Source organism: Pseudopipra pipra, chromosome 26 (genome assembly GCF_036250125.1).
Source record: "Pseudopipra pipra isolate bDixPip1 chromosome 26, bDixPip1.hap1, whole genome shotgun sequence".
Classification (NCBI taxonomy): domain Eukaryota; kingdom Metazoa; phylum Chordata; class Aves; order Passeriformes; family Pipridae; genus Pseudopipra; species Pseudopipra pipra.
This window is the reverse complement of record NC_087574.1, coordinates 363884-385363: the sequence shown is the minus strand read 5'-3', so window position 1 is coordinate 385363 and position 21480 is coordinate 363884. Positions and strand designations below refer to the sequence as shown.

The 21480-nt window shown below is 47.5% G+C and overlaps 1 protein-coding gene and 1 long non-coding RNA gene across 3 annotated transcripts; one reads left to right on the top strand and one right to left on the bottom strand.

Moving 5' to 3' along the window:
* Positions 1-9498: 9498 nt before the first annotated feature.
* On the bottom strand, positions 9499-14563 carry LOC135402774 (ubiquitin carboxyl-terminal hydrolase 42-like). Its single transcript, XM_064636234.1, has 12 exons — positions 14116-14563; positions 13619-13729; positions 13441-13543; positions 13247-13314; positions 13016-13086; positions 12386-12468; positions 11973-12084; positions 11499-11639; positions 11190-11290; positions 10292-10430; positions 9641-9989; positions 9499-9554 (listed from the first exon to the last, which is right to left on the bottom strand). Exons 1-12 carry the CDS (start codon positions 14363-14365, stop codon positions 9499-9501), a joined length of 1584 nt encoding a protein of 527 aa, XP_064492304.1. The 5' UTR covers positions 14366-14563.
* A 1250-nt stretch (positions 14564-15813) lies between these two features.
* Positions 15814-17423, top strand: LOC135402915 (uncharacterized). 2 transcript variants are annotated; one of them, XR_010425265.1, is made up of 2 exons: positions 15814-16026; positions 17237-17423. It is a non-coding gene; the product is annotated as an uncharacterized LOC135402915 (long non-coding RNA). The 2 variants fall into 2 exon arrangements; XR_010425264.1 differs by having other exon boundaries at positions 15814-16642.
* Positions 17424-21480: the final 4057 nt, after the last annotated feature.

Genomic DNA, 21480 nt, shown 5'->3' with positions numbered 1-21480 from the left:
TAATACCAAAAAGAATTGTTCTCCAAAAACTGTGTTCTAACAATATTGAGGAAACTGTTAGCCACAACAGCTCCTGATGTTACCATTGTTACCTGCAGAAAACAGCATCAACCTTGTTCTTTCTTTCCAAGGTTTCATTCATCATGCAGGCAGCTACCAACACCTGTGTACAAAAAAAAACTTAACATATGAAACAACTTTTGCAAATGAACTGAGGGGGTTGCCACCTGTTCTCTCCCCGTTTCTGTCTTGCAAAAGTGTTTTACAAATTCTTAAATCACTGACCCCTATACCAAATACATAGCATTGTCTGGCAACTTGGTAGTAGTTTTCAAACTGGACAAGCAATTCACCCTTTCAAAGTTTTTCTAGTTTGGATATGATATAGAATTTTACCCCAAAAATTGTTATTGCACAATCACATATAATCTTGGGAAGACTCGTAAGCCAAAAGGTTTCTGTCATATGATGATTCCAAATAAATCTTGCTACCCACTGTAACACTACTGAGATGAAACACAAATACAAGCACTGCAAAATAGTTAATGTCTGATGTAGAGTTCCCAAACCACACAGTCTGCCTGATCTTCACAAACATCACTGGTGTGACATGAGCAGCACAGAAACAGATCGTTGTATACAGCGACAACCCTTAGGCCTCAGGATGTTAAAAGTTCTATAGTTTTCCATTGTCTTCCTTTCCCCTTAGTGACACGTCTGCCCTATCTCAGTCGAGAAATCATCTTCTAATTCCGCATCTAAACAGACATTCCTCTGCTCCACAGTTTGCACAGGCAACACGGAGACAAAAGGTGTTTTTCGCAGAGTGTGATCTTTTGGCAGCTCTGGATGAGTTGTGGGGAGAGAATCCTCCTCTGTCCTAGATACCAGTGACAAGCAGTCTGCAGTGGAGCTGCTTTCCAAACAGCTGAATGTTTGTGTACATTCAGTGGTAGACCTATTTCTGTTTTCTCACTTTTTCCTCTTTGGCAAAGGCTGTTTGGTTCAAGTTGGCTGCCAGAATGCAGGAGTGCTTTTGATTCCTGAGTGTGTTCTACCTCAGTGCTGGCTTCCTGCAGTTCATCTTTGTCCACTTCTTCATGCATCAGGCACAGATTTGTATTAAACTCACATTGAACTTCACAAGCTACAATATTAGTAGGTTTCTTTGGATTCTGAGATACACTAATGTCTTTAAAATCCTTTCCACTGCTGTCTTCAGTTACACTTTGGGCTTTGGCTTCTGGATTGTCAGGTAAACTTTCAATCTGTCCGGGTGTAATTTCCAATATATTTTTTTTTTTCTAAGTTGATTGCACTACTGGTTAATTGGTTAATTATTTCTGCATCACTGTATGTTTGAATTCATAATGATTCAGTGAAGACAAGTCTTCATCCTTGGATTCATATTCTTTGTGAGATATGAATGAAAGCACCTCTGGCATAACCTCTGCCAAACTATCTGTGTTTGTTTCCATACAGATTATCTCTTTTTCAGACATCTCTACTGGTGCTGCAGATTGGCTGTAACTTGCACTGGCAGCAACAGCTGAAGGGTGACATCAATATGGTGTCTCCTGTGAGGAAAAAATCTGTCTCTGTTGTTACGTCTTCTGCAGATATTTGTCCATAATCCGTTTCTTGCATAGTTTTCAAATTACTCTCCCCAGACCTGAGGAGACAGTCTGTAACAGTTGATTCTGCTCCATGTCCAGCCAGTGTCTGAAACTCATAGCTGCTTACTAGAGAGCAGTTCTTATTTGCTAAGTCACTGAGAAAGAAACCTTCATCACAACGTGTTGGTATTTTTTGTATTGGCAAAAGCTGCCCATGGTTTCCAAATTGGATGTGTTTTACTGCAGATGTCTGTGTTGAGGTCATGTTAAGAGCAAGTCCCATAGAAGATTCAGCAGTAGATGCACTGACAGATGCACTTCCCCTGCCTGAATCTGTCACACTTAATTGTGCCATCAAGTTATTATAGTCATTGTCAAGCTCATCTTTTGAAAAAGTTCGCATTTAAGTCTATGACAGTGAAAAAATACTGTTTGATCATTCTGTTTGATACTCAGCCTTAAGCTACATGTGCAGTTCAGAAGGATATAGAAGGCCAGATTCCAGCTTGCAGCCGGTTCCTTAGATGTGATCTACGTCATCTGCTCGTATTTTTAGTTCTTTTATCTATGAAATTTCGGTAAGAGAACAAAATTCACAACATAAGCAGCACAAAGGAAAACAAATAACTAGTTGTAAGAACATGTAACTCCATAATCGTGGAACAACAGCACAGAACAGGTAAAAACTACACCTGTTATATTAAAATCCTAAATCACTCACAGGTTTTAATTAATTTCCCGAATGTAAAGCTAACTAAATCTAGCTTTGAGATCGTTATATTGGGAGGCAAACTAGAAAAATTTTACTAAATTCAACCTGACTCTAGTAACTCAGCTTTATTGCAATCTCTACTGATTTCCTGACAGATTATCATGTGGTCTCCAGACATTTCTGCTTTATAAATCAAATGGGCATAAAAAGTTCTAATTCACGCATCAATAGTTTTGGAAAAGTGTAATTTAGCAATCTGCTCTTTTATCGGTATAAACACACACATTTTGCATCTTGTTAGGTTATTTTAAAAATAATCTGAAATTCATGTAGTATAACTGTTGACATAACATCAGTGCCAAGAGAGATAAGTCAAACTTCACAGCATAGTGTGTGCCTGAGTAGTGTTTTTAGAAAAGCAATTAGGCTGTATGCTATATCAGCAGTTATAAAACATTTAAAAACATATAATACGTTTCATTTGACCAAACTGCTCTGTACATACTGTACGAATCCACGACAGAAGATATATATTAAAATCTGAAAAAAAAAAATGTACTTGCTGCTATGTTATAAATAGAATATTAACAATTGCTTAAACAGCACATGAAATGCAACTCAAAGTTGCAACTCTGTCATAAACACAGAAGAAAAAAAGAAAGGAAAAAATAATGAATTCACTAAGCTTGACCAAGGAAAAGAAATAGTATCAGACAGGAATGTAAACTAAACATCCAAATGTTAAAATCAGCTGAGTAAACCTTTTTAAATACAATTCTAAAGATGTGATTTCCACTGTCACAATAACTTCTCAGTTTATAACAGGAAGATAGAGAGATGTTTTACCTAAGAATTAAGGAAATCCTCAGCCTGCTAGCTTTCCATTTATCTTATTTGCAGATTTGTAGGTTTTGGTCTATAAGTTCTACTCTCTCCCTAGTCCTGAGAAACTGCTGGAGGTGGTTTGAGTCCCACCCAGTTGCTAAGCAACAAATGATCTCTATTGTGTGAACCTTATGTCTCCTGCTAAGACTGAACACGAAATTTGGGCAGAAGGTCTTTACAGGGGTAAAATGTAACTAAAAACAAGGCAATTCACTAAAGCTTTTATATAAAGATTCATTCTCTGGGAAACTCTTAAAATTTCTTGCATGCTAACTTTTAGTAAAACACAATCTTTTAGTTTTAAGTTATCTACAAGTGAGTAGAAGGACTAAAGAGAGAGATTCTGCTTTCTGTTCTCAATTACCGACATGCCTGGATTCTGCGGGGCAACTCCTCCGCAAGCCAGTCACCGCCGAGCTGCTGTTCCCCGGGCTGCTCCGTGCGCCGTGCAGCTCCCGGGGATGCCCGCAGAAGTCTGGCTGGCTCTGCAGAAGTAGCTGTCGGCGTTGCCTCTGTCGCTGAGGTGCCTCTGTCGCTGAGGTGCCTCTGTCGCTGAGGTGCCCCTGCCGCCGAGGTGCCCCTGCCGCCTTTTGCCGTGGCTGCCAGCGCCGCCTCCCCCACGGCCGAGCCGGCGCAGCGGCAGCCCCAGCGCGCAGCTCCCAGCCCTGGCGCGCGGCCCCAGCGCCCGCACGCCGGACTCTGGCAGCTGTTTGAGTAATCCTAAAGGGAATTTTTATGCTGTTATGTGTACCCGAGACACTCTAACGGGAGGAAATTCTCCCGGACTCTCACCTCTGGCTTTTAACAGTTACTAACAAACGTATGGCCGCTTCTCCACACACACACAAGCACGGTACCGTTAACAATACAGTGAGCTCACAACAACGTTGGACACACAACACAATTAGCACGAGAGTTAACAAAAAATACGGAAAGGCAGTTCTCTAGCCTGCCTCTCCTGTCAACGAGAAGTGGCACTTTTTCGGTGTTGCTCGTTGTGCTAATAAAGCATCTTCCAATGCAAGGCCCAATAGCTGCTACTTTCTTTCATATGTACCACACCTGGAAACGGCATGGTTCGTCTTTTTTTTTTTTTTTTTTTTTTTTTTTTTTCCCCGAAAACAGCGTCTGTTGCCATGGCAGCGATTCAGTGGCTTTCTTCCGGGTTTCGTGGTGGCTTCAGGCGCCAGCGGTGCAGCGCCATCTAGGGACGCGGAGGCTCCCAGCAGTGCCGGTCCAGTTGGCACATGCGCAGTAGCAGGCACAGTGAGGAGCGACACTGCCGACTGCGCAGCCGCAAGAGAGAGCGGTGCTGCTGGCACGTTCGCCGCCGCTAGTGATGTTCCTGCAGCCCCTACACGTCCTGCTGCTACATGCACGGTGCTAAACGGAGGTGATCTCGCTGCTTCTAAGGGTCCTAGCATTCGCAACATCGCAGCCGCAGGCACGGGGATCCCCCCTACAGCAGACCGAACGGGGCGGGGACCCACCGTAGTCCCGCCATCTCCCGACAGAGCCGTCCGAACCTTCATGAGTTCCCGTCGCTCAGAACTTAACTCTCGTAGCGACTGAACTGCCAGACGCCAAAGCAGAGTACACGTTCTAGGGGCTCCTGACCCCGTAGAGATCTCGTCCCAAAAGAATTCCTTTATAGCGTCCCTTGTGGACACCTGAAAGGCGGTTCGAGCAGCGGGAAGTAGAGTCCTCGCTCTCACCCATGCCATCAACCCCTTAGGGGCGGTTCCATCAGAAACAGGCTCTCCTAGAGAGAATATATATCGGAGGAGCGTTTCCGCGGCCTCATCCCCTTCGGATGCCGCGGGCCCCATGCTCTCTCCCTCGGTCGACTCACCGGGCCAGGGTGAGATTCCTCTGTACCATGCGCATGGCTTTGTTCCGTGATGCCGGGGACAGCATCACCTCCCACGACCGCTTCGGTCAGCTCCTGCCGTTCGCCTCGCGTCCCTGCAGAACTCGACGAAGTAGAACTCCCTGCTAAACGGGCGCCAGATAACGGCGGAGGGGTTCAGACAGAAATGCACACAAATCAATATGATTGGCAAAAATGTCCGCTTTATTAGAGGAAAAGCAGCTTATATGCTACTTGTGATGCAGAGACATGTGATTCTTTTTCAGGTTACATTGGATACATAAGGTAAACACACTGAGCTGTACATTACTAATTGGACCACACCAGGTGTCCATAAAACTTGTTTTCCTGCCAGCATAACTCCTCCGTCACCCTGGCACAGGACCTGCAGTCATATTAGTGGCGCAGTATTTTTTTTACTGTCTGCACCCAGCCATGCCAAGGTGAAGGTCGCAGAAATGCAATGGAAACTGTTCACACAGTTTCTGTCCTCCGACAGAGGTGGAGATCCAAACAACCTATAAACAGACTGGCTCGAGCAAGGAAAGGCTGGGATGCTGCAACAATTATTGTGGCATGGTACTAAGGCAGGCCTGGTAAATCCAGATCAGATGCTCTGGCACCTCTGTTAGGAGGCAAAGTCATCCCAAGGGCTGGAGGCTTCTGCCCAGATGATGTCAGGAGGGGCTGCACTCGCTGGTGTCTCTGAAGGTGTGAATCTCTCTGTGATTCTCCTGGTTCTTGTGGCATTTCCCAAACAACATGGGCAGGAGGAGGGCTTTGCTGTCGCTTGTGGGAGAAACCTGCCTCTGGCTTTAGAGTGTTTTGAGAAAGTCCAGGTCAGACCTGCTTCATTTTCTGATGAGGGAAGCTGTCTTCCTCCATAGGCTGAAAAGGCCAGGAGCAAGTTACCATGTGTGTACATTCACATACTTTCCTTTTGCTGTGCATAGGGGCTTTGGTCCCGTGGAAATGCATGGGGCAGAGGACAGGGGACCTTGGGATCAGGTGGCAATCTTGGCTACTGGAATGTTTCAGGATTCTTGTCTGCAAGCTGCAGTTGAGTGCGTCATATCACTACTGAACCAGAGATGCTCACCTGCTGCTCCCATCAAGTGGACTTGCTTTTGGGGGTCTTGTATTCCTTTCTTATTGTCTTTCACGAATCCAGGGAAGAATGTGTGCGATCTTCTGGTTCTTCCCCTCACCTAGTCCCCCAGCTGCTTTTTTGAAGGCCTCTTGCAGAACCTGATACTGAAGCAGTGCTTTCAGGGTTACCCAGGGACTCCGAGAAACTGGAGGGGGAGAGATCACGGATTCAGTGCTGCTTGTGGTCAGGGACTAACGGAATGGCAAGCAGCTGGCTCACTGGAGAGAGATATCCCATTTCTAGCTAAATGAAGCTGAATCTCTTATCCACAAACTTCTGATTCAAGTCCAGGCAGTTCTCTCTAGACTGGCCAATGAGGCTGATGATGCCTGAGACCAAATCTTCCTTCCTGGGGCATTTCAAAAGAGCCAGCCATACTGAAATCAGGAGCTTTTCTACATGTGCTTGATGAGCTCAGCTGCCTCAACATCTGTAAGTTTTCTTTTTTCAGACCCCATTGACGATGTGCATGGTGACCTCCTGGGATCCCATGGCAAAATGAACCTTCTTTGCACCTGCGAGTGTAGCATCTTCACCTTGCACTCCCTTCCTGGAGCAGTAGGTGCTGGCACAGCAGCCATTCATCTCCAAGGAGTCCCCAGGGTTGTGAGGGGGGATGAAGCTAGGTGGACAGCAGATGGCAGTCAGAGGCCATGGAACAGGTTGGACATGAGCTTGGGGAGACCAAGTGAAGTTCATCCCATATTAAAAGCCTCTATGGCCCACGAGGAGACAGCAAATCTCCCTCTGGAGAGCCTAGGTCAGGAATATACCCGCATCCATCATCGTAATGTCTCTCCATCTTGTTTGCAGACAAACCTCCTGTTAAAACTGCCAGAGCTTCCAAGCTGACTGCAGGCAGCAGTTGTAGAGCCCACGGCACCAGCTCATAGGTCAGCAAGGAGTGCCTTTCAGATGCTGCCTCTCTCCCTTGTAGATCTCTTTGTGCTGCCCCAGTCTTTCTGATCTGCCTCATCCTTGACTTCTCCACCCTGCTCCCTGCCATTGCTTGAGAAGGAGTTATCTGCAATGCCTTTGGCCACCGGGAGCCCAGAGACTGAAGCTTTCCAGCAAGAGCCCCAGGCCTGTACAGCACCTGTAAATTTCCCTTGTAAGAGCACTATCATCTTTCAGCCCAGTGTTTATTTAGCCTCATTGTCTATGTTGTACAATGTGGCTGCTTCAGAGAGCCCCTGTGGTCCTTCCACCTCTCTCTGCCTGGCCTGGCTGTCCTCAGGGCATCTTGCCAAGCTCTCGTGTGGTGCTGCTGACCCCTGGGCTGGTGTCATATATCTTTTCTAGAAGATGATTTTTTTCAGCAAACGCCCTGTGGAGGACAGCAAAGCTGCAGAGATGAGCCCACATGTCAGGAGAGAGCCTGGCTGTCCCAAGAGCTGGTGCTGTTGGAGGCCAAAACTGCCCCTGGTCTCACCCCATCCCAGTCAGCAGTGGGATATCGGGATTGAACTGTGAAGTATGTTACCTCCTCGTCAGCATCCCTGTGGGGTGGGGAAGACAGGGCAGGGGAGCGGCTGGATGGTGAGAGAAGGGCTTCCAGGTGTTCTGGATGAGATGTAGCAAAGCCATGGGGGCCATGTGCTGCTGCAGCCCAGCCTTCCTGGGTGCACTTCAGGAAAAGTGTTCTAAGAAAGACCTTCACTCAAAGCAATGGCCTTGGGTTTTCTGGCTGCTTTTCCCAGAGGAAGCAGCATGTCAGCAAAGGAATCAAAGCTCAGGGGATTTCCAGTGAGAAGGACACTGGGAGGGGTATGTATTCTTGGGTATGTATTCTTCCATCCCATAAAATGAGAAAAGATGGGCCGGAGTGAGAGGTGAGGTTTTTCCAAAGGCTGCTCATCTCTGATGTCTCCCCTCCCTGGCATGGTGGGATCCAGTGCCTCCGGTGCAGACCCGAAAGCTGTGCTGCACATCCGGAAGGTGATTGTCCTGCTTCTGGTCAGGACAGTGTTAATTTTGGCAGTATCCAGGAGGGGGCACAGCCAGGACATAGAGGTTATTCCTCATTTTGTCAAGGATGGGGGAAGGGGTCTCTTCCAGGTTGTGTGCGTGGTGGCAAAGTTGGGCACCAACTGGTGAGCAATCATGTGTGAGTCATTTGCCTCCCTTGTACACTCTGTTATTAGTATTGTTTCTGTTACTGTTCTGTTGCTGTACTGTTTTCTTATTTCATTGCCTTTTCCAGTAAGTTGTTCTTATCTCAGCCTGCGATCTTTACCTTTTGTGCCTCCAATTCTCCTGTCCAGCCTGCCTCAGGACGGAGGGGGAGTGGGAAGGCAAGGAGGAGTGGGAAGTGAGCGAGTGGCGCACGATTTGCATGGTTTCAGTGAGAACACTAAATGATGGAACACCCGTCTTAAACACATCATCATGGCTAGGCTTCTCGAACGAAGATTTAAGAAGGCTCTATCCACATTTGTTACAAGCACGCTGGTGGCTTATGAGGCCAATGCGAGATAGACATATCCGATTGCAAAAGGCACAGCAGAAAGACTCCCTAGGTGGTATATTCTGCAAGACATGATTCTTTCTGCCTTGTCTTTTCTCCTCGAGAGTGGTTCTGCGTGCGTTCTCAAAGGAAACAGCAGCGTTAGAGATGGTGTGTCTCCAGGCCTCCCGATTTGAGGCCAGAGTAGACCAGTCATGTTAATTGATATGGCCGAGGCTAAGATGTTTGTAGCTATAATTGTCTACAACGTGGAATAAATAATTCTGATTACAGTATTTTAGTATTTCTTATTTTATTATTTTAATAATATTTCTTATAACATTACTATCTATTGCTGAATATATATAACATGTAATAATGTATTATAAAGTATTACTTCTCTCTCTATTTCTATATTATATTTCTATATCTATTTCTATATTTCTATACATATTTCTCTCTATATATTCTGTATTTCTCTATATAATTCTATATTTCTATATATATTTCTCTCTCTCTATATTCTATATTTCTATATATATTTCTATATTTCTAATAATATCTCTATATTATTATAACTATCATCTACTTAGATAAATCATTCACTCAGGTTTGAGTAGGCGTGTCGAAAACAAGGATGCCTTGGCTAATAAACGCAGTGCTAGTCTTCCATTCTGCTTGAGCCAGGGCCATAATCCAACGCCATCATTGCCAGAGTGCCCTGAATGCTTGTCTGACGTGAATCTCTGGGGCGTGGAAACCCTCCTCTTCTTCTCTGAAGGGCGGTAGTCTGTGTGCTGCCCAAACTGGCTGTGGCGATCATAGCCCCGCCATGTTGATCTTCTCTGCTCTCTCTGCCTCTGTTGGGTTTGCTCCTGAGCAGCCCGGAGCATGAGAGCCTGCTTGGAGCTGGCTTTGGAGGGCCCTGGAACTGCAGTATTCACTAAGACTTGGTCACAACGTGGAGGACTTGTTCTCTGCCTCTTTCTCTTCCGCAGTGAGCGGTCATAGTCTGTGTACGGCACAAACCGGCTGCGAAGGTTGTAAGTTCCCTGCACAGATCTGCTTGGCTCCCTCTGCCTCAGCAAGGTTTGCTCCTGAGCAGCCCTGGGAGCGGGAGCCCACCGGCAGATCCTCTTGGAAGGCCTTGCAGCTGTGCTATCCCTAGGACCACGGTCACGACTTGGAGGACCAGTTCTTCTCTCTGAAGAGTCATCATAGTCTGTGGTGTCCACAGACCAGCTGCGGAGATCCCTGCCCCACAGAGGGGATCTGCTCCGGGACCGCTCCCTGCCAGTGTCCTTCATGCCCTGCAAAGAGAGCTGTGGAGAGTTCCTGCCCTTTTCTCCTGAAAGGATCAGAGCAGTGGGGAACCCCTACAAGTTCTGGGACAGGACAGTTTGGGGCCTCCAAAAGGCTCTTTTGGAGGGCTACTAAGACCAAAAGGCCAGAGGCGCACAAAAGGGATGGATCCAGGTGGGATGCTTTGAGAGGGAGCAGCGTTGTGGCTGGGAAGAAAGGTGCGGTGTGTGAGGGACAGAAGAGAAATGCTGAGATCCCAGAAAGAAATCCACTATTCCTCTGATGCCCTGACCCACGACCCCAAAGTTACCTTAGTCCTACCAGTCAGACCCTGTGGTCCAACAGAGCCCGCCTGCTTGCTGCTGGCCGCACACTGACTGAGGAAGGAAGGGGCATGTGATGGTGCCAGTGAGGAAGAAGCCCTTTCTCCAATTCTCAGATCCGAGCATCTGGAGAAAAACAAAAGAGTGATCTCAGTTTAGAGCTGTTGTTGCAACCTCCTCTGGGGTTCAGTCATTTTCTCAGAGAGGTTTCTATGACAGAGAGAAGACTTAACCAAGGACACTAATGGGAAACTCAGCTAGGGTCTTCCCACCAAGTTTGCCTCTGTCCCAACAAAAACCTCATCTCTATACCTCCCACAGCCTCCATTTCATAAATTCACAGATTTGTTTGGGTTGCAAGGGACCTTTAACTTTATCTTGTTCCACCCCGCTGTGGTGGGCAGGAACACCCTCCACTATTCCAAGGTTTCTCCAAGCCCTGTCCAACCTGGCCTTGAACACTTCCAGGGATGGGGCACCCACAGATGCTGTGGCAACCTGTGCCAGTGTCTCAGCAGCCTTACAGCAAAGAATTCCTTCCCAATATCTAATGTAAACCTGCCCTCTGTTAGCTGAAAACTGATAGCCTTCATCCTGTCACTACATTCCCTGACAAATGGTGCCTCCCCATCTTTCCTGGAGGTCCTCTTTAAGTCCTCTTATCTACAAGAGTCAACATCAGAGACCAGGCAAGTAGCAGATTACATCCGGGCCGCAGCCTGAAGCCCAGTAAAGGACAGACACGGAGTAGTTCAGATTTGACAGCACTGAATGATGCAGGTAGTAATTTCATTTGATGAGAAAAACACTCAGGAAGGTGAGAAGCACAACTGCAAATGAGGAAAAGGAAATGTATTCTGAACATATTTGAATCCTGGTTATTACCTGGCATAGAACAGCAGGTAGGCTTGCTGCCTGAGAACTGTGTCAATGGAACACAGCTCCACAGATTCATCGTCCATCCGGTACCACAATCCATTGCTGGCCTGTAAAAAAAAGGCAAGGATCTCTCCATGGTTTCTCTCCAAAAACACAGGTAGGAAACTGCCAAACCGAGAGCATGTCAAAACAAATGCAGTCCAGCCACTAAGGAGGCCTCCTGCCCCAAAACTTTGGCTGTCAGTAACACTGACAGGAAAGTTTATCTTCCCCAGCACACATTTTTCCCCATTGGGAAGGAAGTTGCTCTTTTACCTTTGTGTAGCAGAAATAGTGTCCTCCATGACAGCTGACACCACTGTGCACCAGGACAGCATATAAGGAGTAGAGGAGTGCTTCTCCATCTGCCTGAGACATGTATGGGCGAAGATCCAAGTACTCCGGATACTCTACAACCTATGGAGAGACCAAGAGGGCTCAGAAAAGACCCTGGTCTGTGACATGAAATAGCCTACCAAGTGCAGGGGCCAGTCCAGGTGTATCAATACATCTCTGGGGCTCATGAGCACTTGGTTTTCCATAAAGCAACATATAATCGTTTGGGGGGCAGGAAACCCTTCTCAGTCAAAGCAGCCCTATCAGAGCACAGTGCTTGCCTGTCTTCCCACAGGAACTTTCCACTCCCCAGAAGGGACCACAAAAAACCCAACACAAGCAGCTTGTGACAAGCATACTGCTTTAGGAAATCTGCCTCTTGAAGAGAAAGCTGCACACCAATAGTGTACACACCTTGCTGATCTTCCCACCAGTGAAGCAGTCAAACCTCTTCAGACACACAGTGAGAACCTTGGGTGCACAGTGGACAGTGAACCTCTTAGTGGCGGCAACATTCTTCTCACACCTTGAAACCAAGCACAGAGCACAGCGCTGAAATGCACCCTATCTTCCACCAAGGCAGTCAGACAACCTTTCTTGTCTCGTGCATCCTTATGCTATTTTAAGGCAATTCGGTGCCATATTTAAAACAAACAAACAAACAAACAAACAAACAAAAAACCCCCACCCCCACCCCCCCCAAAAACCAGACAGAAAAACCTGTGTCTCATCAGTGTGCAGTAAACTTCCACGATGACTTCTGCTCAATGACTTGTAGCCCCCTCACACAGAGTCTAGTGTTAATATGTTGTTAGTAGTCATCTTACTTGCTACATTTAAAGCAGTTTTCACCATCCAGGTGCTCAGGTGTTACAAAGTCCTCCAGAGCTGCAGTGAGGGATGAGGCTGCCTGGAGAATTGAGAAATTGGTGCACTGAGCTACAGCAAATGCCCTGGCCCAAACATTTTCCAGGAGCTGACAAGAAAACCCCTGTAGCTGATGCTGAGGAGACCCGCCATGAATCTGCAAGCTATATCCAGAAGGAGTCAGAAAGGGAGTGTGGTGCTGAACATTTCCCCTGTCCCAGAGGTTCTCGGGGCAATCAAGAGCTCCCTCTCTGTACCGCCTGCCATTGAGCTACTGATGTTATGTAGGGTCATCAGTAGTGAAAACAATCCAACCCATCAGCCTGGAAGCCAGACAGGTGTTGAAGGAGGGCAAAGGGAAGAAGGAGGAGGATATGTCAAGGGTGCAGAGCGCATAATGGGCGCTTGTCCAGCTTCAAGCCAGCACCTACAGAGAGACCAGTGCCATGGGCTCTGCAGGAGGACAACATCCGTTCCCCTTCCCATCCACGACCAAGACCTCTTGTGTTCACAGCATATGCTTTCAGGACAAATGTGTTGACTCTGAAAAGCCTTGCCATGTCTTGAAGCACAACTGCAAAACCTCTTACTTTGATATCCAAAGGGACATCCAGGAAGGCCTCATAGGAATCAGAAATGGCTTTGCAGCTGAAGCAGATGACTGGAAGGAAAAATCAAAATGCCGAGCAATGGTGAGCTGAACGATGGTACTGCTTTGTGCTCATTGTACCTGTCCTGCTAGTCCCAGGACCAGCTGTTGGGCACAGGCAGACAGAAGGGCACAGGCAGTGCCAAGGAGAGCAGTAGTTGTAGAAACATACCTCTGGATCTCAGAAAGCCTCCAAATATTTGATGGACAATGGTAGTAGATTGGGATGATATGTCCAAGCTGGAAACAAGTGGTAAGACAGAGCATTACTTCCTCCAAGCCCCGGCTGTAGGTTTTCCTTGATGAGGCCACATCAAGGAGTCCAAAGGGCTCAGAACTTTGTAAAGGTAACTTGCTTGTGCTTACTCATTGCTTGCACTCAGACAAGCTCTCTGCATGGCATTGACAGTACAGCATAAGAAGTCATGGGCATCTTCCTCCCTGCCAAGCTGAAAATGTTCTCCTATGACTAAGAAACAGGAAGTTAGCAGTTGTCTCCTACAGGAAGGGAAGAAAACCTGTCAAAGAACCTGAAATCACATACGTCTGAAACCCCTGAGAACAGCCAAAGGCAGGATGGCACTGACTGAGGAATGCAGGACCTTGTTAACATGCGCTTCCATGATGCACATCATGCAGAAGCCTTGTTGGCGACCTGAGGAGGGAGGGAGAGAAGGTCCTCTGGTTAGCAAAATATCCCTAGTGGTGGAATACTCCTCTTCTTCCACTCCCACTCCAGTGCAATATGCCACTCCTCCCAGTGTTTCAACAAGCACGGGACGTTTTAGTGCACAGAAAATGTTCTTCAGAGGAATGCTAAACTGAGGTTTTAACTTGCAGGAATAGAGACCCAGAGCTAGAAAGACGTGCCTTCATGAAGAATAAGACAGCTGGATAGGACAGGTGGCTCCTGAGTGTACAAAGAACACAAGTTCTGGGGCTGACAAAGGGCTGCTTTTCTCCTAAATCAAATTTCAGGTTCTGGGAATCCTTGGGATTTGATTAACAGATTTACAGGGAGACGTCCCTAAGAGTACTCACAGGCCTGGCTGTGCTCCCGGGAGAGCAGATAGTTGGCCAGCGGCGGGGTGTATGTCAGGCATTGCAGGACAGCATTAAGGAAGCACGTGTTGCCCACATTGCGGAGTCCTGCTCCAGCACTCTGTCTTTGCTGCCAGACCATGCAAATCTTCTCCGGGGGAAAGAGGATCCTTTGTGGCGGAGTCATTCCCTCGGCAATGACTGCAGGGAAATTCCATTTGGAAAGAGATGAAATGAGGCACAAAGGCATATTTAAACAGTGAGGTCTCTACAGGAGCACTCAGGACCATCTGCTTTAACTGCCAACCCAACAACATCAGGGGAAGCTTAAACAGTGCCATTTAAATTTACTGTTTTGGAAAAATCCATTCCCCTGTTTACGTTGCTGAGAGTCCAACAAACCCACAATCTGATTTCTGGGCCGCAGGCTACCTTCCTTTCTCAGTAGAGTTCTAGACTGAATTATCAGTGAAGCCATCCCTTTTCCTGATTGTAACTTGTTGAAAACAAGTAAATAGTGAGCACGGAAGGTAACCCAAAGGATGGCAGACCTCTCTACGAGCAATGGCAGCTTTCAAAGTCTTGTACCTAGTGTCAGAGGAGTGACAAAAGGTGTTTTCCTGGGTCTAATTGTAAACATGGGGGTCAGTTTGACTGCTCTCAGGAAACATCCCAGAGATCACTCTAGGTTGTGAGCACATCGTTCTGGGATTTGACCACCAGCCATGTCAGTTGTCTGTGGCAGTTCACAAAGTCCAAACCTGCTGGTGAAGCTATTACTCACAGGAGTCGTTCCCTGCTGTGGCCATTGCCTCTCTCAGGAAGAGAGTGCAATGCTTTAGATGACCAAGGATGTCTTTCTCTCCAGAAAGAGAACAGCACCAATCCCGTCACCTAATTGCAAAGAAATTACTGTAGCTCACTGAAAGTATAAAAACTCTAAGTAAACGCAGAACGGCATCCACCACCAAGTCTTTCAGTGGTGCTTGTAACTGCTGCTGAGCTGCAGCTCACGCCCTTATGATCAGTCGCGGGGCACCAACTCACAGCGGGTTCAAAGGCCCTTTTGAAATGCTCCAATGTATGTTACCTTCTCTGAAGAGGCCCTGCTGCTCTCCTGACACTGCTTCAGCAACAGAGCCCTCTGGCTTTCCCACCTCCTAGGAGTGACCGTCTTTCAGCCACTACTTTAACTGCTGCCTCTGCTGCTCTCCTTTTTCTGCCTCCCTCCCTCCCCCAGCAGTCAAGGTGGGCTGAGCCCATCCCCTCAGACTACAGTCACCTCCCTGCTTACCTATCCTAGGCTATGGAAAAAAACCAAGAATCAGCGAACTGGAATTCTAGCCTAGGTCATACGTGGCCAGCCTATAAAAGTTGTAACAGCTCAGCCTACAGCTAGGAAGGTATAAATCAGCCTATACTTTTATCCCATGTACCCTGCTCTATGATCTGTGCCAAAAGTCAAAGCATTACCTTTGAAAGAGGATGAAAGTTGAGGAGAAACGGTCAGTAAACAATAAACCATCCAAAAAAGGCAGGCACACAAGTAGCAAAGGAAGGAGCTGAGTTATCCCGAAGGCCAACTCTGTCCAACTGATTTTCGTTGGCGCGCTCCTCAGGATACCGGATGGGTGCCACATCTCTGCCCCTTTGTGACATGGGGTCACATGGAACCACACGGAACCACATGGGTCTTGGGCACAGGAACCCACATGGCACGTCCGCCAGGTGGAAGCCACTGCACCTCCCCCCGTGCTGGTGGCAAAGGGCTAGTCATCCTCTGACAGAGCTCCCACACCTTCCCTGAGCCACACGGCCTGAGGAGTAAAAGCCTGCTCAGGGCTGTAACTGAGCCAGGTCACAGCTTTTCTGGCCCCCAAGACACTGAGGGTTTCACTTCCACTTCTATCAGTGAGACTCTTAGCAAAGCACCTGGACTCTAATGGGTTCATTTCCAATTAATTTCATCTGCCCCCAGGGTACAGCCATGGGCTGACCCTGAACTGGGACTGCCAAAGGAACCCTTCAGAGGCTGCGCTGGGAGGACCTTGGCTGGCTGCTGGCCCCCGCCCAGCTGCTGTCTTGTCCTCAAGCTCTGAAAACGTTCCTGGATGGCTTTTTGGCAGCTTCACATTTACTCCTGCTGCTAGGGTGGGTTAGGTTTTGATCAGCCGCAGTTTTAGCCAGACTCCCACTCTGGATGGTGATAAGGGAAAATGTTAAGTTGCTGTTGAGAAAATGTTACGCTGCTATTGATAAGGGAAAATTTCAAGCTGCACAGTCTAATAAGTGAAATTTTAAGGTTCGTGTGCTGTTGCTAAGATAGCAGCTATGTGCTGGTGAGCAGGCAATGGGGAGTTGCCCAGAGGCAGCCAATGGGAAAGCTGTGTGATGGTGCGAAGGGGCAGCCAGTGGGAAAGTGTGCAGTGTAGCAAAGGGTAACCCGTAGACAACCAATGGGACACCGAGTGGACGGGCAGCCCATGAGGAGCCGTTGCCAGGGGAAGATGCTGAGGGACTGAGTGAGGTGAGAAGTTCAGAGAGAGGAAGACTTTGAGCCTTCATCCCTTACGACCACCCGAGGCAACCACCAGAGAGAAGTGCGCAGGCTCCAGGAGGCGTGTCCCGAGATTTACATAGAACACTGCCCACTCTCGGGTAGTTCAGGAAGATGTAAAAATGTGCAATGAATCTGTATGACCTAATTGTATAAAACGGAAGCTATGACGGGCGAGGGCACGCGCGTGTTAGGCGGAGCTATCCCCCGCACGTCCGGCGCCGAAATAAACAAATACCGGCTTAATAGCACCTGTGGCTATTGAGTTTTACTACTGTTGCCTTTTCCTGGCATCAATGGGTAGAGACAGTTTTGTCCCTGCTGCACTTGGCCTATGTTGTTTTGGGCTTGTTGGAAATCATAAAACTTTTCTAATTTTTTTAGTGTTCCTAATTAACTTTTTGATTAGTTGTTTTTAACACACATCATAGGCGGTGCGTTCAGCCTTAAATCAGCTTTAGACAGCATGGAGTAAAAATTGTCATAAGCTCCTTTGGGAGAACACAGCCTGGGAAAAGTACTAAAACTGTAAGTTTTGTTGAAGTTAACCCTGTTATGCTTCAGTGGAGAAAGCCTGCCAGAGAAAGATGTCCTGTTGAAGGAGGAGATCTGGAACACAAGATTTATGGACTACAAGGACCTTCTGCAGAAACCAGCAGCTAAAGAAGAAGACTAACAAAGGCTCAGCATTTGTGTCAGAAAATCCCTAGGGGAGGGAAAATATACAAAAAAGATTAAAGATATGAAGTTATTACAGTAGAAAGTGAGAAATTAATATCCACTACCACATAGAATACTAAGTAATGAAAGGGAGTGAGTGATGTAATTTGGAAGCAATGAACATTAATTTCTTTGTTTGCCAAATCTGTATAAATAGGTGAAAAGCGATGTCTTGCTGTCAGTACGGAGGCAGGATTTTTGTCAGCCACATGCGCACGCAGGGCTGCAAATAAAAGTAATCACTTGCTTTCTAACACTAAAAAGCCAATTTGTCAGAGGGTCCTATTTATCCCGACAGTTTCAGAGGTGTTTAGCAACAGGCAGTCCTCTGGACGCCTGGTGTAACCTCTGCTCAGCAGGCAGATAGTGTTTCTCATGCGCCAAGGATGCAGCTGGTTGTTATTTAACAACACTTGACCTGGCTGGTTTGGCCCCTGCCTGGAATGGGGCATCAAGTTTTACTCAGTTCTTCTCAGGACAGGTGGTTTTACTCCTGCCCAGCTCAGCACAGTTCATATGGCTCCTGCTCCACTCCGAGGTGTTTCTTCTTTTATACTTGGGGCATCCAGCTAGGGCATGACTTTGCTTGGATGGCTTTTTTCATCACGTCTTGCAGCAGCTGGTTTTATCCCTGTCATCCTTGGGGAGGCTCCTTGTGTCCCTTACCCAGACAAAGTATCTGCATTTACTCCTGCATTACACCTCTCAGGTGACTTTTTATGCCCCTGCCCTAACCTGATGTCTAGGTCCTGTATTACCGTCCCCCCAGCAGCACTTCAGGAGCTCTCTGATGAAGACAATCAACAATGGCACTCGTGAACAGTGCCTCTGCTCCTGCCTCCTGCTCATATGGGGGCATTTTAGGACGTAAACAGCTGTGCTCTGTGACCAAGCTGGTCCTACATGAGTCCCCTTTGCCCTCATCGTCAGTCCCTGAAGGTCCAGTGCGCCAGGAAGACCCCTTCTCCCCCTCCCTATCAGCCTTCCCATTTCCAGGCCCCAGGCCGACTCCTTTGCTCCTCACAGGCCTTGCAGGTCACAGGCACCTGCCTGCCGGGCTGGGATGGCCTCACAGCAGCACAGGGCAGCACAGCAGCACGCAGAGCCCCATCTTAATACCAAACAGACTCTTCTCCCCTGAAAGGGCCACTCCTGTTCTGTTAACGTGTTTCAAGTCTAGATTAAGATTGTTATATTGGCATGACAAACCAAGGATTAGGATGTGCCCTGGCCTGCAGAGTGATCAGGTCCAGGTGATCAGGCATCATAAGCTGAGCTGTGCTGTACAGTTCGGTGCTAAAGGGCTTACAAAATCTTGCTATGCTGGTGCTGCTTATAGAAATCTTGTGCTACTCAAATCATGGTGTTCTGGGCTATAGTGATCATACCATGATGTTAAAAAAAATGAAGCTTTAATGGTAACTGTGACTCAGTGCCATCATCATTCTGCCAAGGATATCCTGATGAACCCGTCTGTCACCGCAGTGTCAGGTGATAGCCCTGACCAAAAGGGGACAGGGGGAGGTGCAGAACAACTGTCCATAAGTGTCCCTTGGCTCAGGGGATATGCAGGGCAGCAGGGATGCGTGCTGGTCCCCTTTCCTCCTTTCCCCTTCCAGGTGACACTGGCCAAGGCCCCAGCACCTGCTGCCACGAGCTGTACACAGCTCCCCTGATGTTCAAGGTCTGACAAGTTTAATAAAACAGCTCCCACCAGAGATTTGGTCTGATCCCCCTGGTCTGAGGGGAAACTGTGTCTATGGGGGAGGAAGGTATGCTTTCTGCACCTCATTTTTGTACCTCATCAAAACCACTTCAAGATTTGGACAAAAATCAAAGGATAAGCAACCAAGAAGGCTCCTGATAGCCTTAAACAAAAGAGATGTTGGATCCTGATTGCTCCCTTTGGGCTAGAATAGTCCCATTCCCTGTCAGAAAACTGCCTGAAGCCAGACACAGTCCCATGGAGAGCTCAGCCCTGCACTTGGCCGCTGGAGCTGTTCTGCAGCTCACGCCGCCTGACAGGGTGGCAACAGAGCCCCTCTGCTCCCTGTAGCTCAAAGCTAGTGGGCTCTGGGCACAAAGGGGTGAGGCCAGGAATGGGCGGGGGAATCCAGAGCAAGGGGCTACGGGGATCGTGTCGCTACTCTGAAGGGGACCTTCCATGGGCAGTCAATGGTATTGATTTCGGAGCGGGCCGTAGGGGTGCGTGGGGAGAGCTCTCGACTCTGCGGTTCCTCGCGTGTCTGACAGGGCGTCTTGGGAGGCACTGGAGTTCCCCCAGCTGCTCCAGATCCAAAGCCCTGAGATTTCCTTCTTTCCTTCCCTTCTTCCCTCCCCAGGGTCTCCTGTGGTGTTCTTCTGGCATTGGGCGTAGCAGGAGTCACCCCCAGGGCTCTGCATGGGGCAGGCTGGGTTGTGGCAGCCTAAAAATGTGTAATTAATAAGGAAATTGTAGATTTTGCATATAAGTTGTTGTATTGTATTGTACTGTATGTATGTTCTGTCCTTTCATTGGCTGATATTTGACGCAGTACCGTATATGGTTATGTTCGGCCCCTATCTCCTACGATTGGTTGTAATTTGCATGCTCCACCTAAACCCCATCTTCTGTTCCAGTGCCTTCCTTACCCACCTTATTTAAGGCTGGAGCCATTTTGCGCAGTGCTTTTTGTGCCCTTTTGTTCCTCCCTTTAAGCAGTTCAGTTGCCCCGCTACTTTTATAACAAAATCGCCTTACCAGCTGCACCCAGAAAAGTTGGGGAGGTCTTTATTCAAGCGCTGACCTCCGCACTGGGTGGTACCTGCTACTGCTCAGGTGATTGGACAGAGCCATTTGTTGGTGTGAGTTTGGCATTCCCCACCCAAACTGCTACAGGAGTGCCAAGCCATTCTGAGGAATGGGGAGTTGTTACGAAGACTTGACCGGAGCCCTGCTTAGAGGGGCTGGGAGAGGTCCAGCAGCATGGAGTGAGCCTGGCCAGTGCAGAGGGGCCCCGAGCAGGAGGTGAAATCTCTTGCAGAGAGGCGCCACTTGCCACAACAGCAAACGGGGAAATCTTCCTCTCCCTTCAGGTCAGAGGTAGAAGTGGGTGTGATCAGTGGTGTTCAATCCCCCTGCAATGTGGAGGTGTAACGGCGGAGGGGTTCAGACAGAAATGCACACAAATCAATACGATTGGCAAAAATGTCCGCTTTATTAGAGGAAAAGCAGCTTATATGCTGCTTGTGATGCAGAGACATGTGATTCTTTTTCAGGTTACATTGGATACATAAGGTAAACACACTGAGCTGTACATTACTAATTGGACCACACCAGGTGTCCATAAAACTTGTTTTCCTGCCAGCATAACTCCTCCGTCACCCCGGCACAGGACCTGCAGTCATATTAGTGGCGCAGTATTTTTTTTACTGTCTGCACCCAGCCATGCCAAGGTGAAGGTCGCAGAAATGCAATGGAAACTGTTCACACAGTTTCTGTCCTCCGACAAATCCCCCGTTGAAGTTTGAACAGTTTAAATTGCATTTCTGTAACATTCCTTATTGTATCTATAACATCTCAATAAGCGCAAACATACAACAACACCACCATCACCAATAAACTCAACAACCTATTGACCCTAAGATGTGTGCTCTCAAAGTGTGCCTAAAAGTGCTTCTTTAAATGTAGGGTTTATTCTTAAAACTTCCACTCTGTTCAGAACATCCTTGGAAATGGAACTCCATTAAACTCTGGGCCATATGTCTTCTGTTATTCTTTTTCACCCCTTGGCCCTTGAATAACACAATGACATGATCGTATATTAACACTGGATCTTCCGTTTCTATTGCACTCTTTGCATACCATTCTATTGCAGCCCGGAGAGTTTGTTCAGGATTTCTTGCCATTTTATGGAAAGGTATCGGTGTATTTGTTTATCCAAAAGTGTTTGTGTAAGTGAATATTCACACACATACATGCATACATTTTCATTCATTCACTTTCACACGGTGGCCACCATCATTCAAACACACTTCACACACACATACTTTTGAATCTCATTTTACTGTCTCATGAGTTACGAAACCATACTAATTCTCTAGTACCT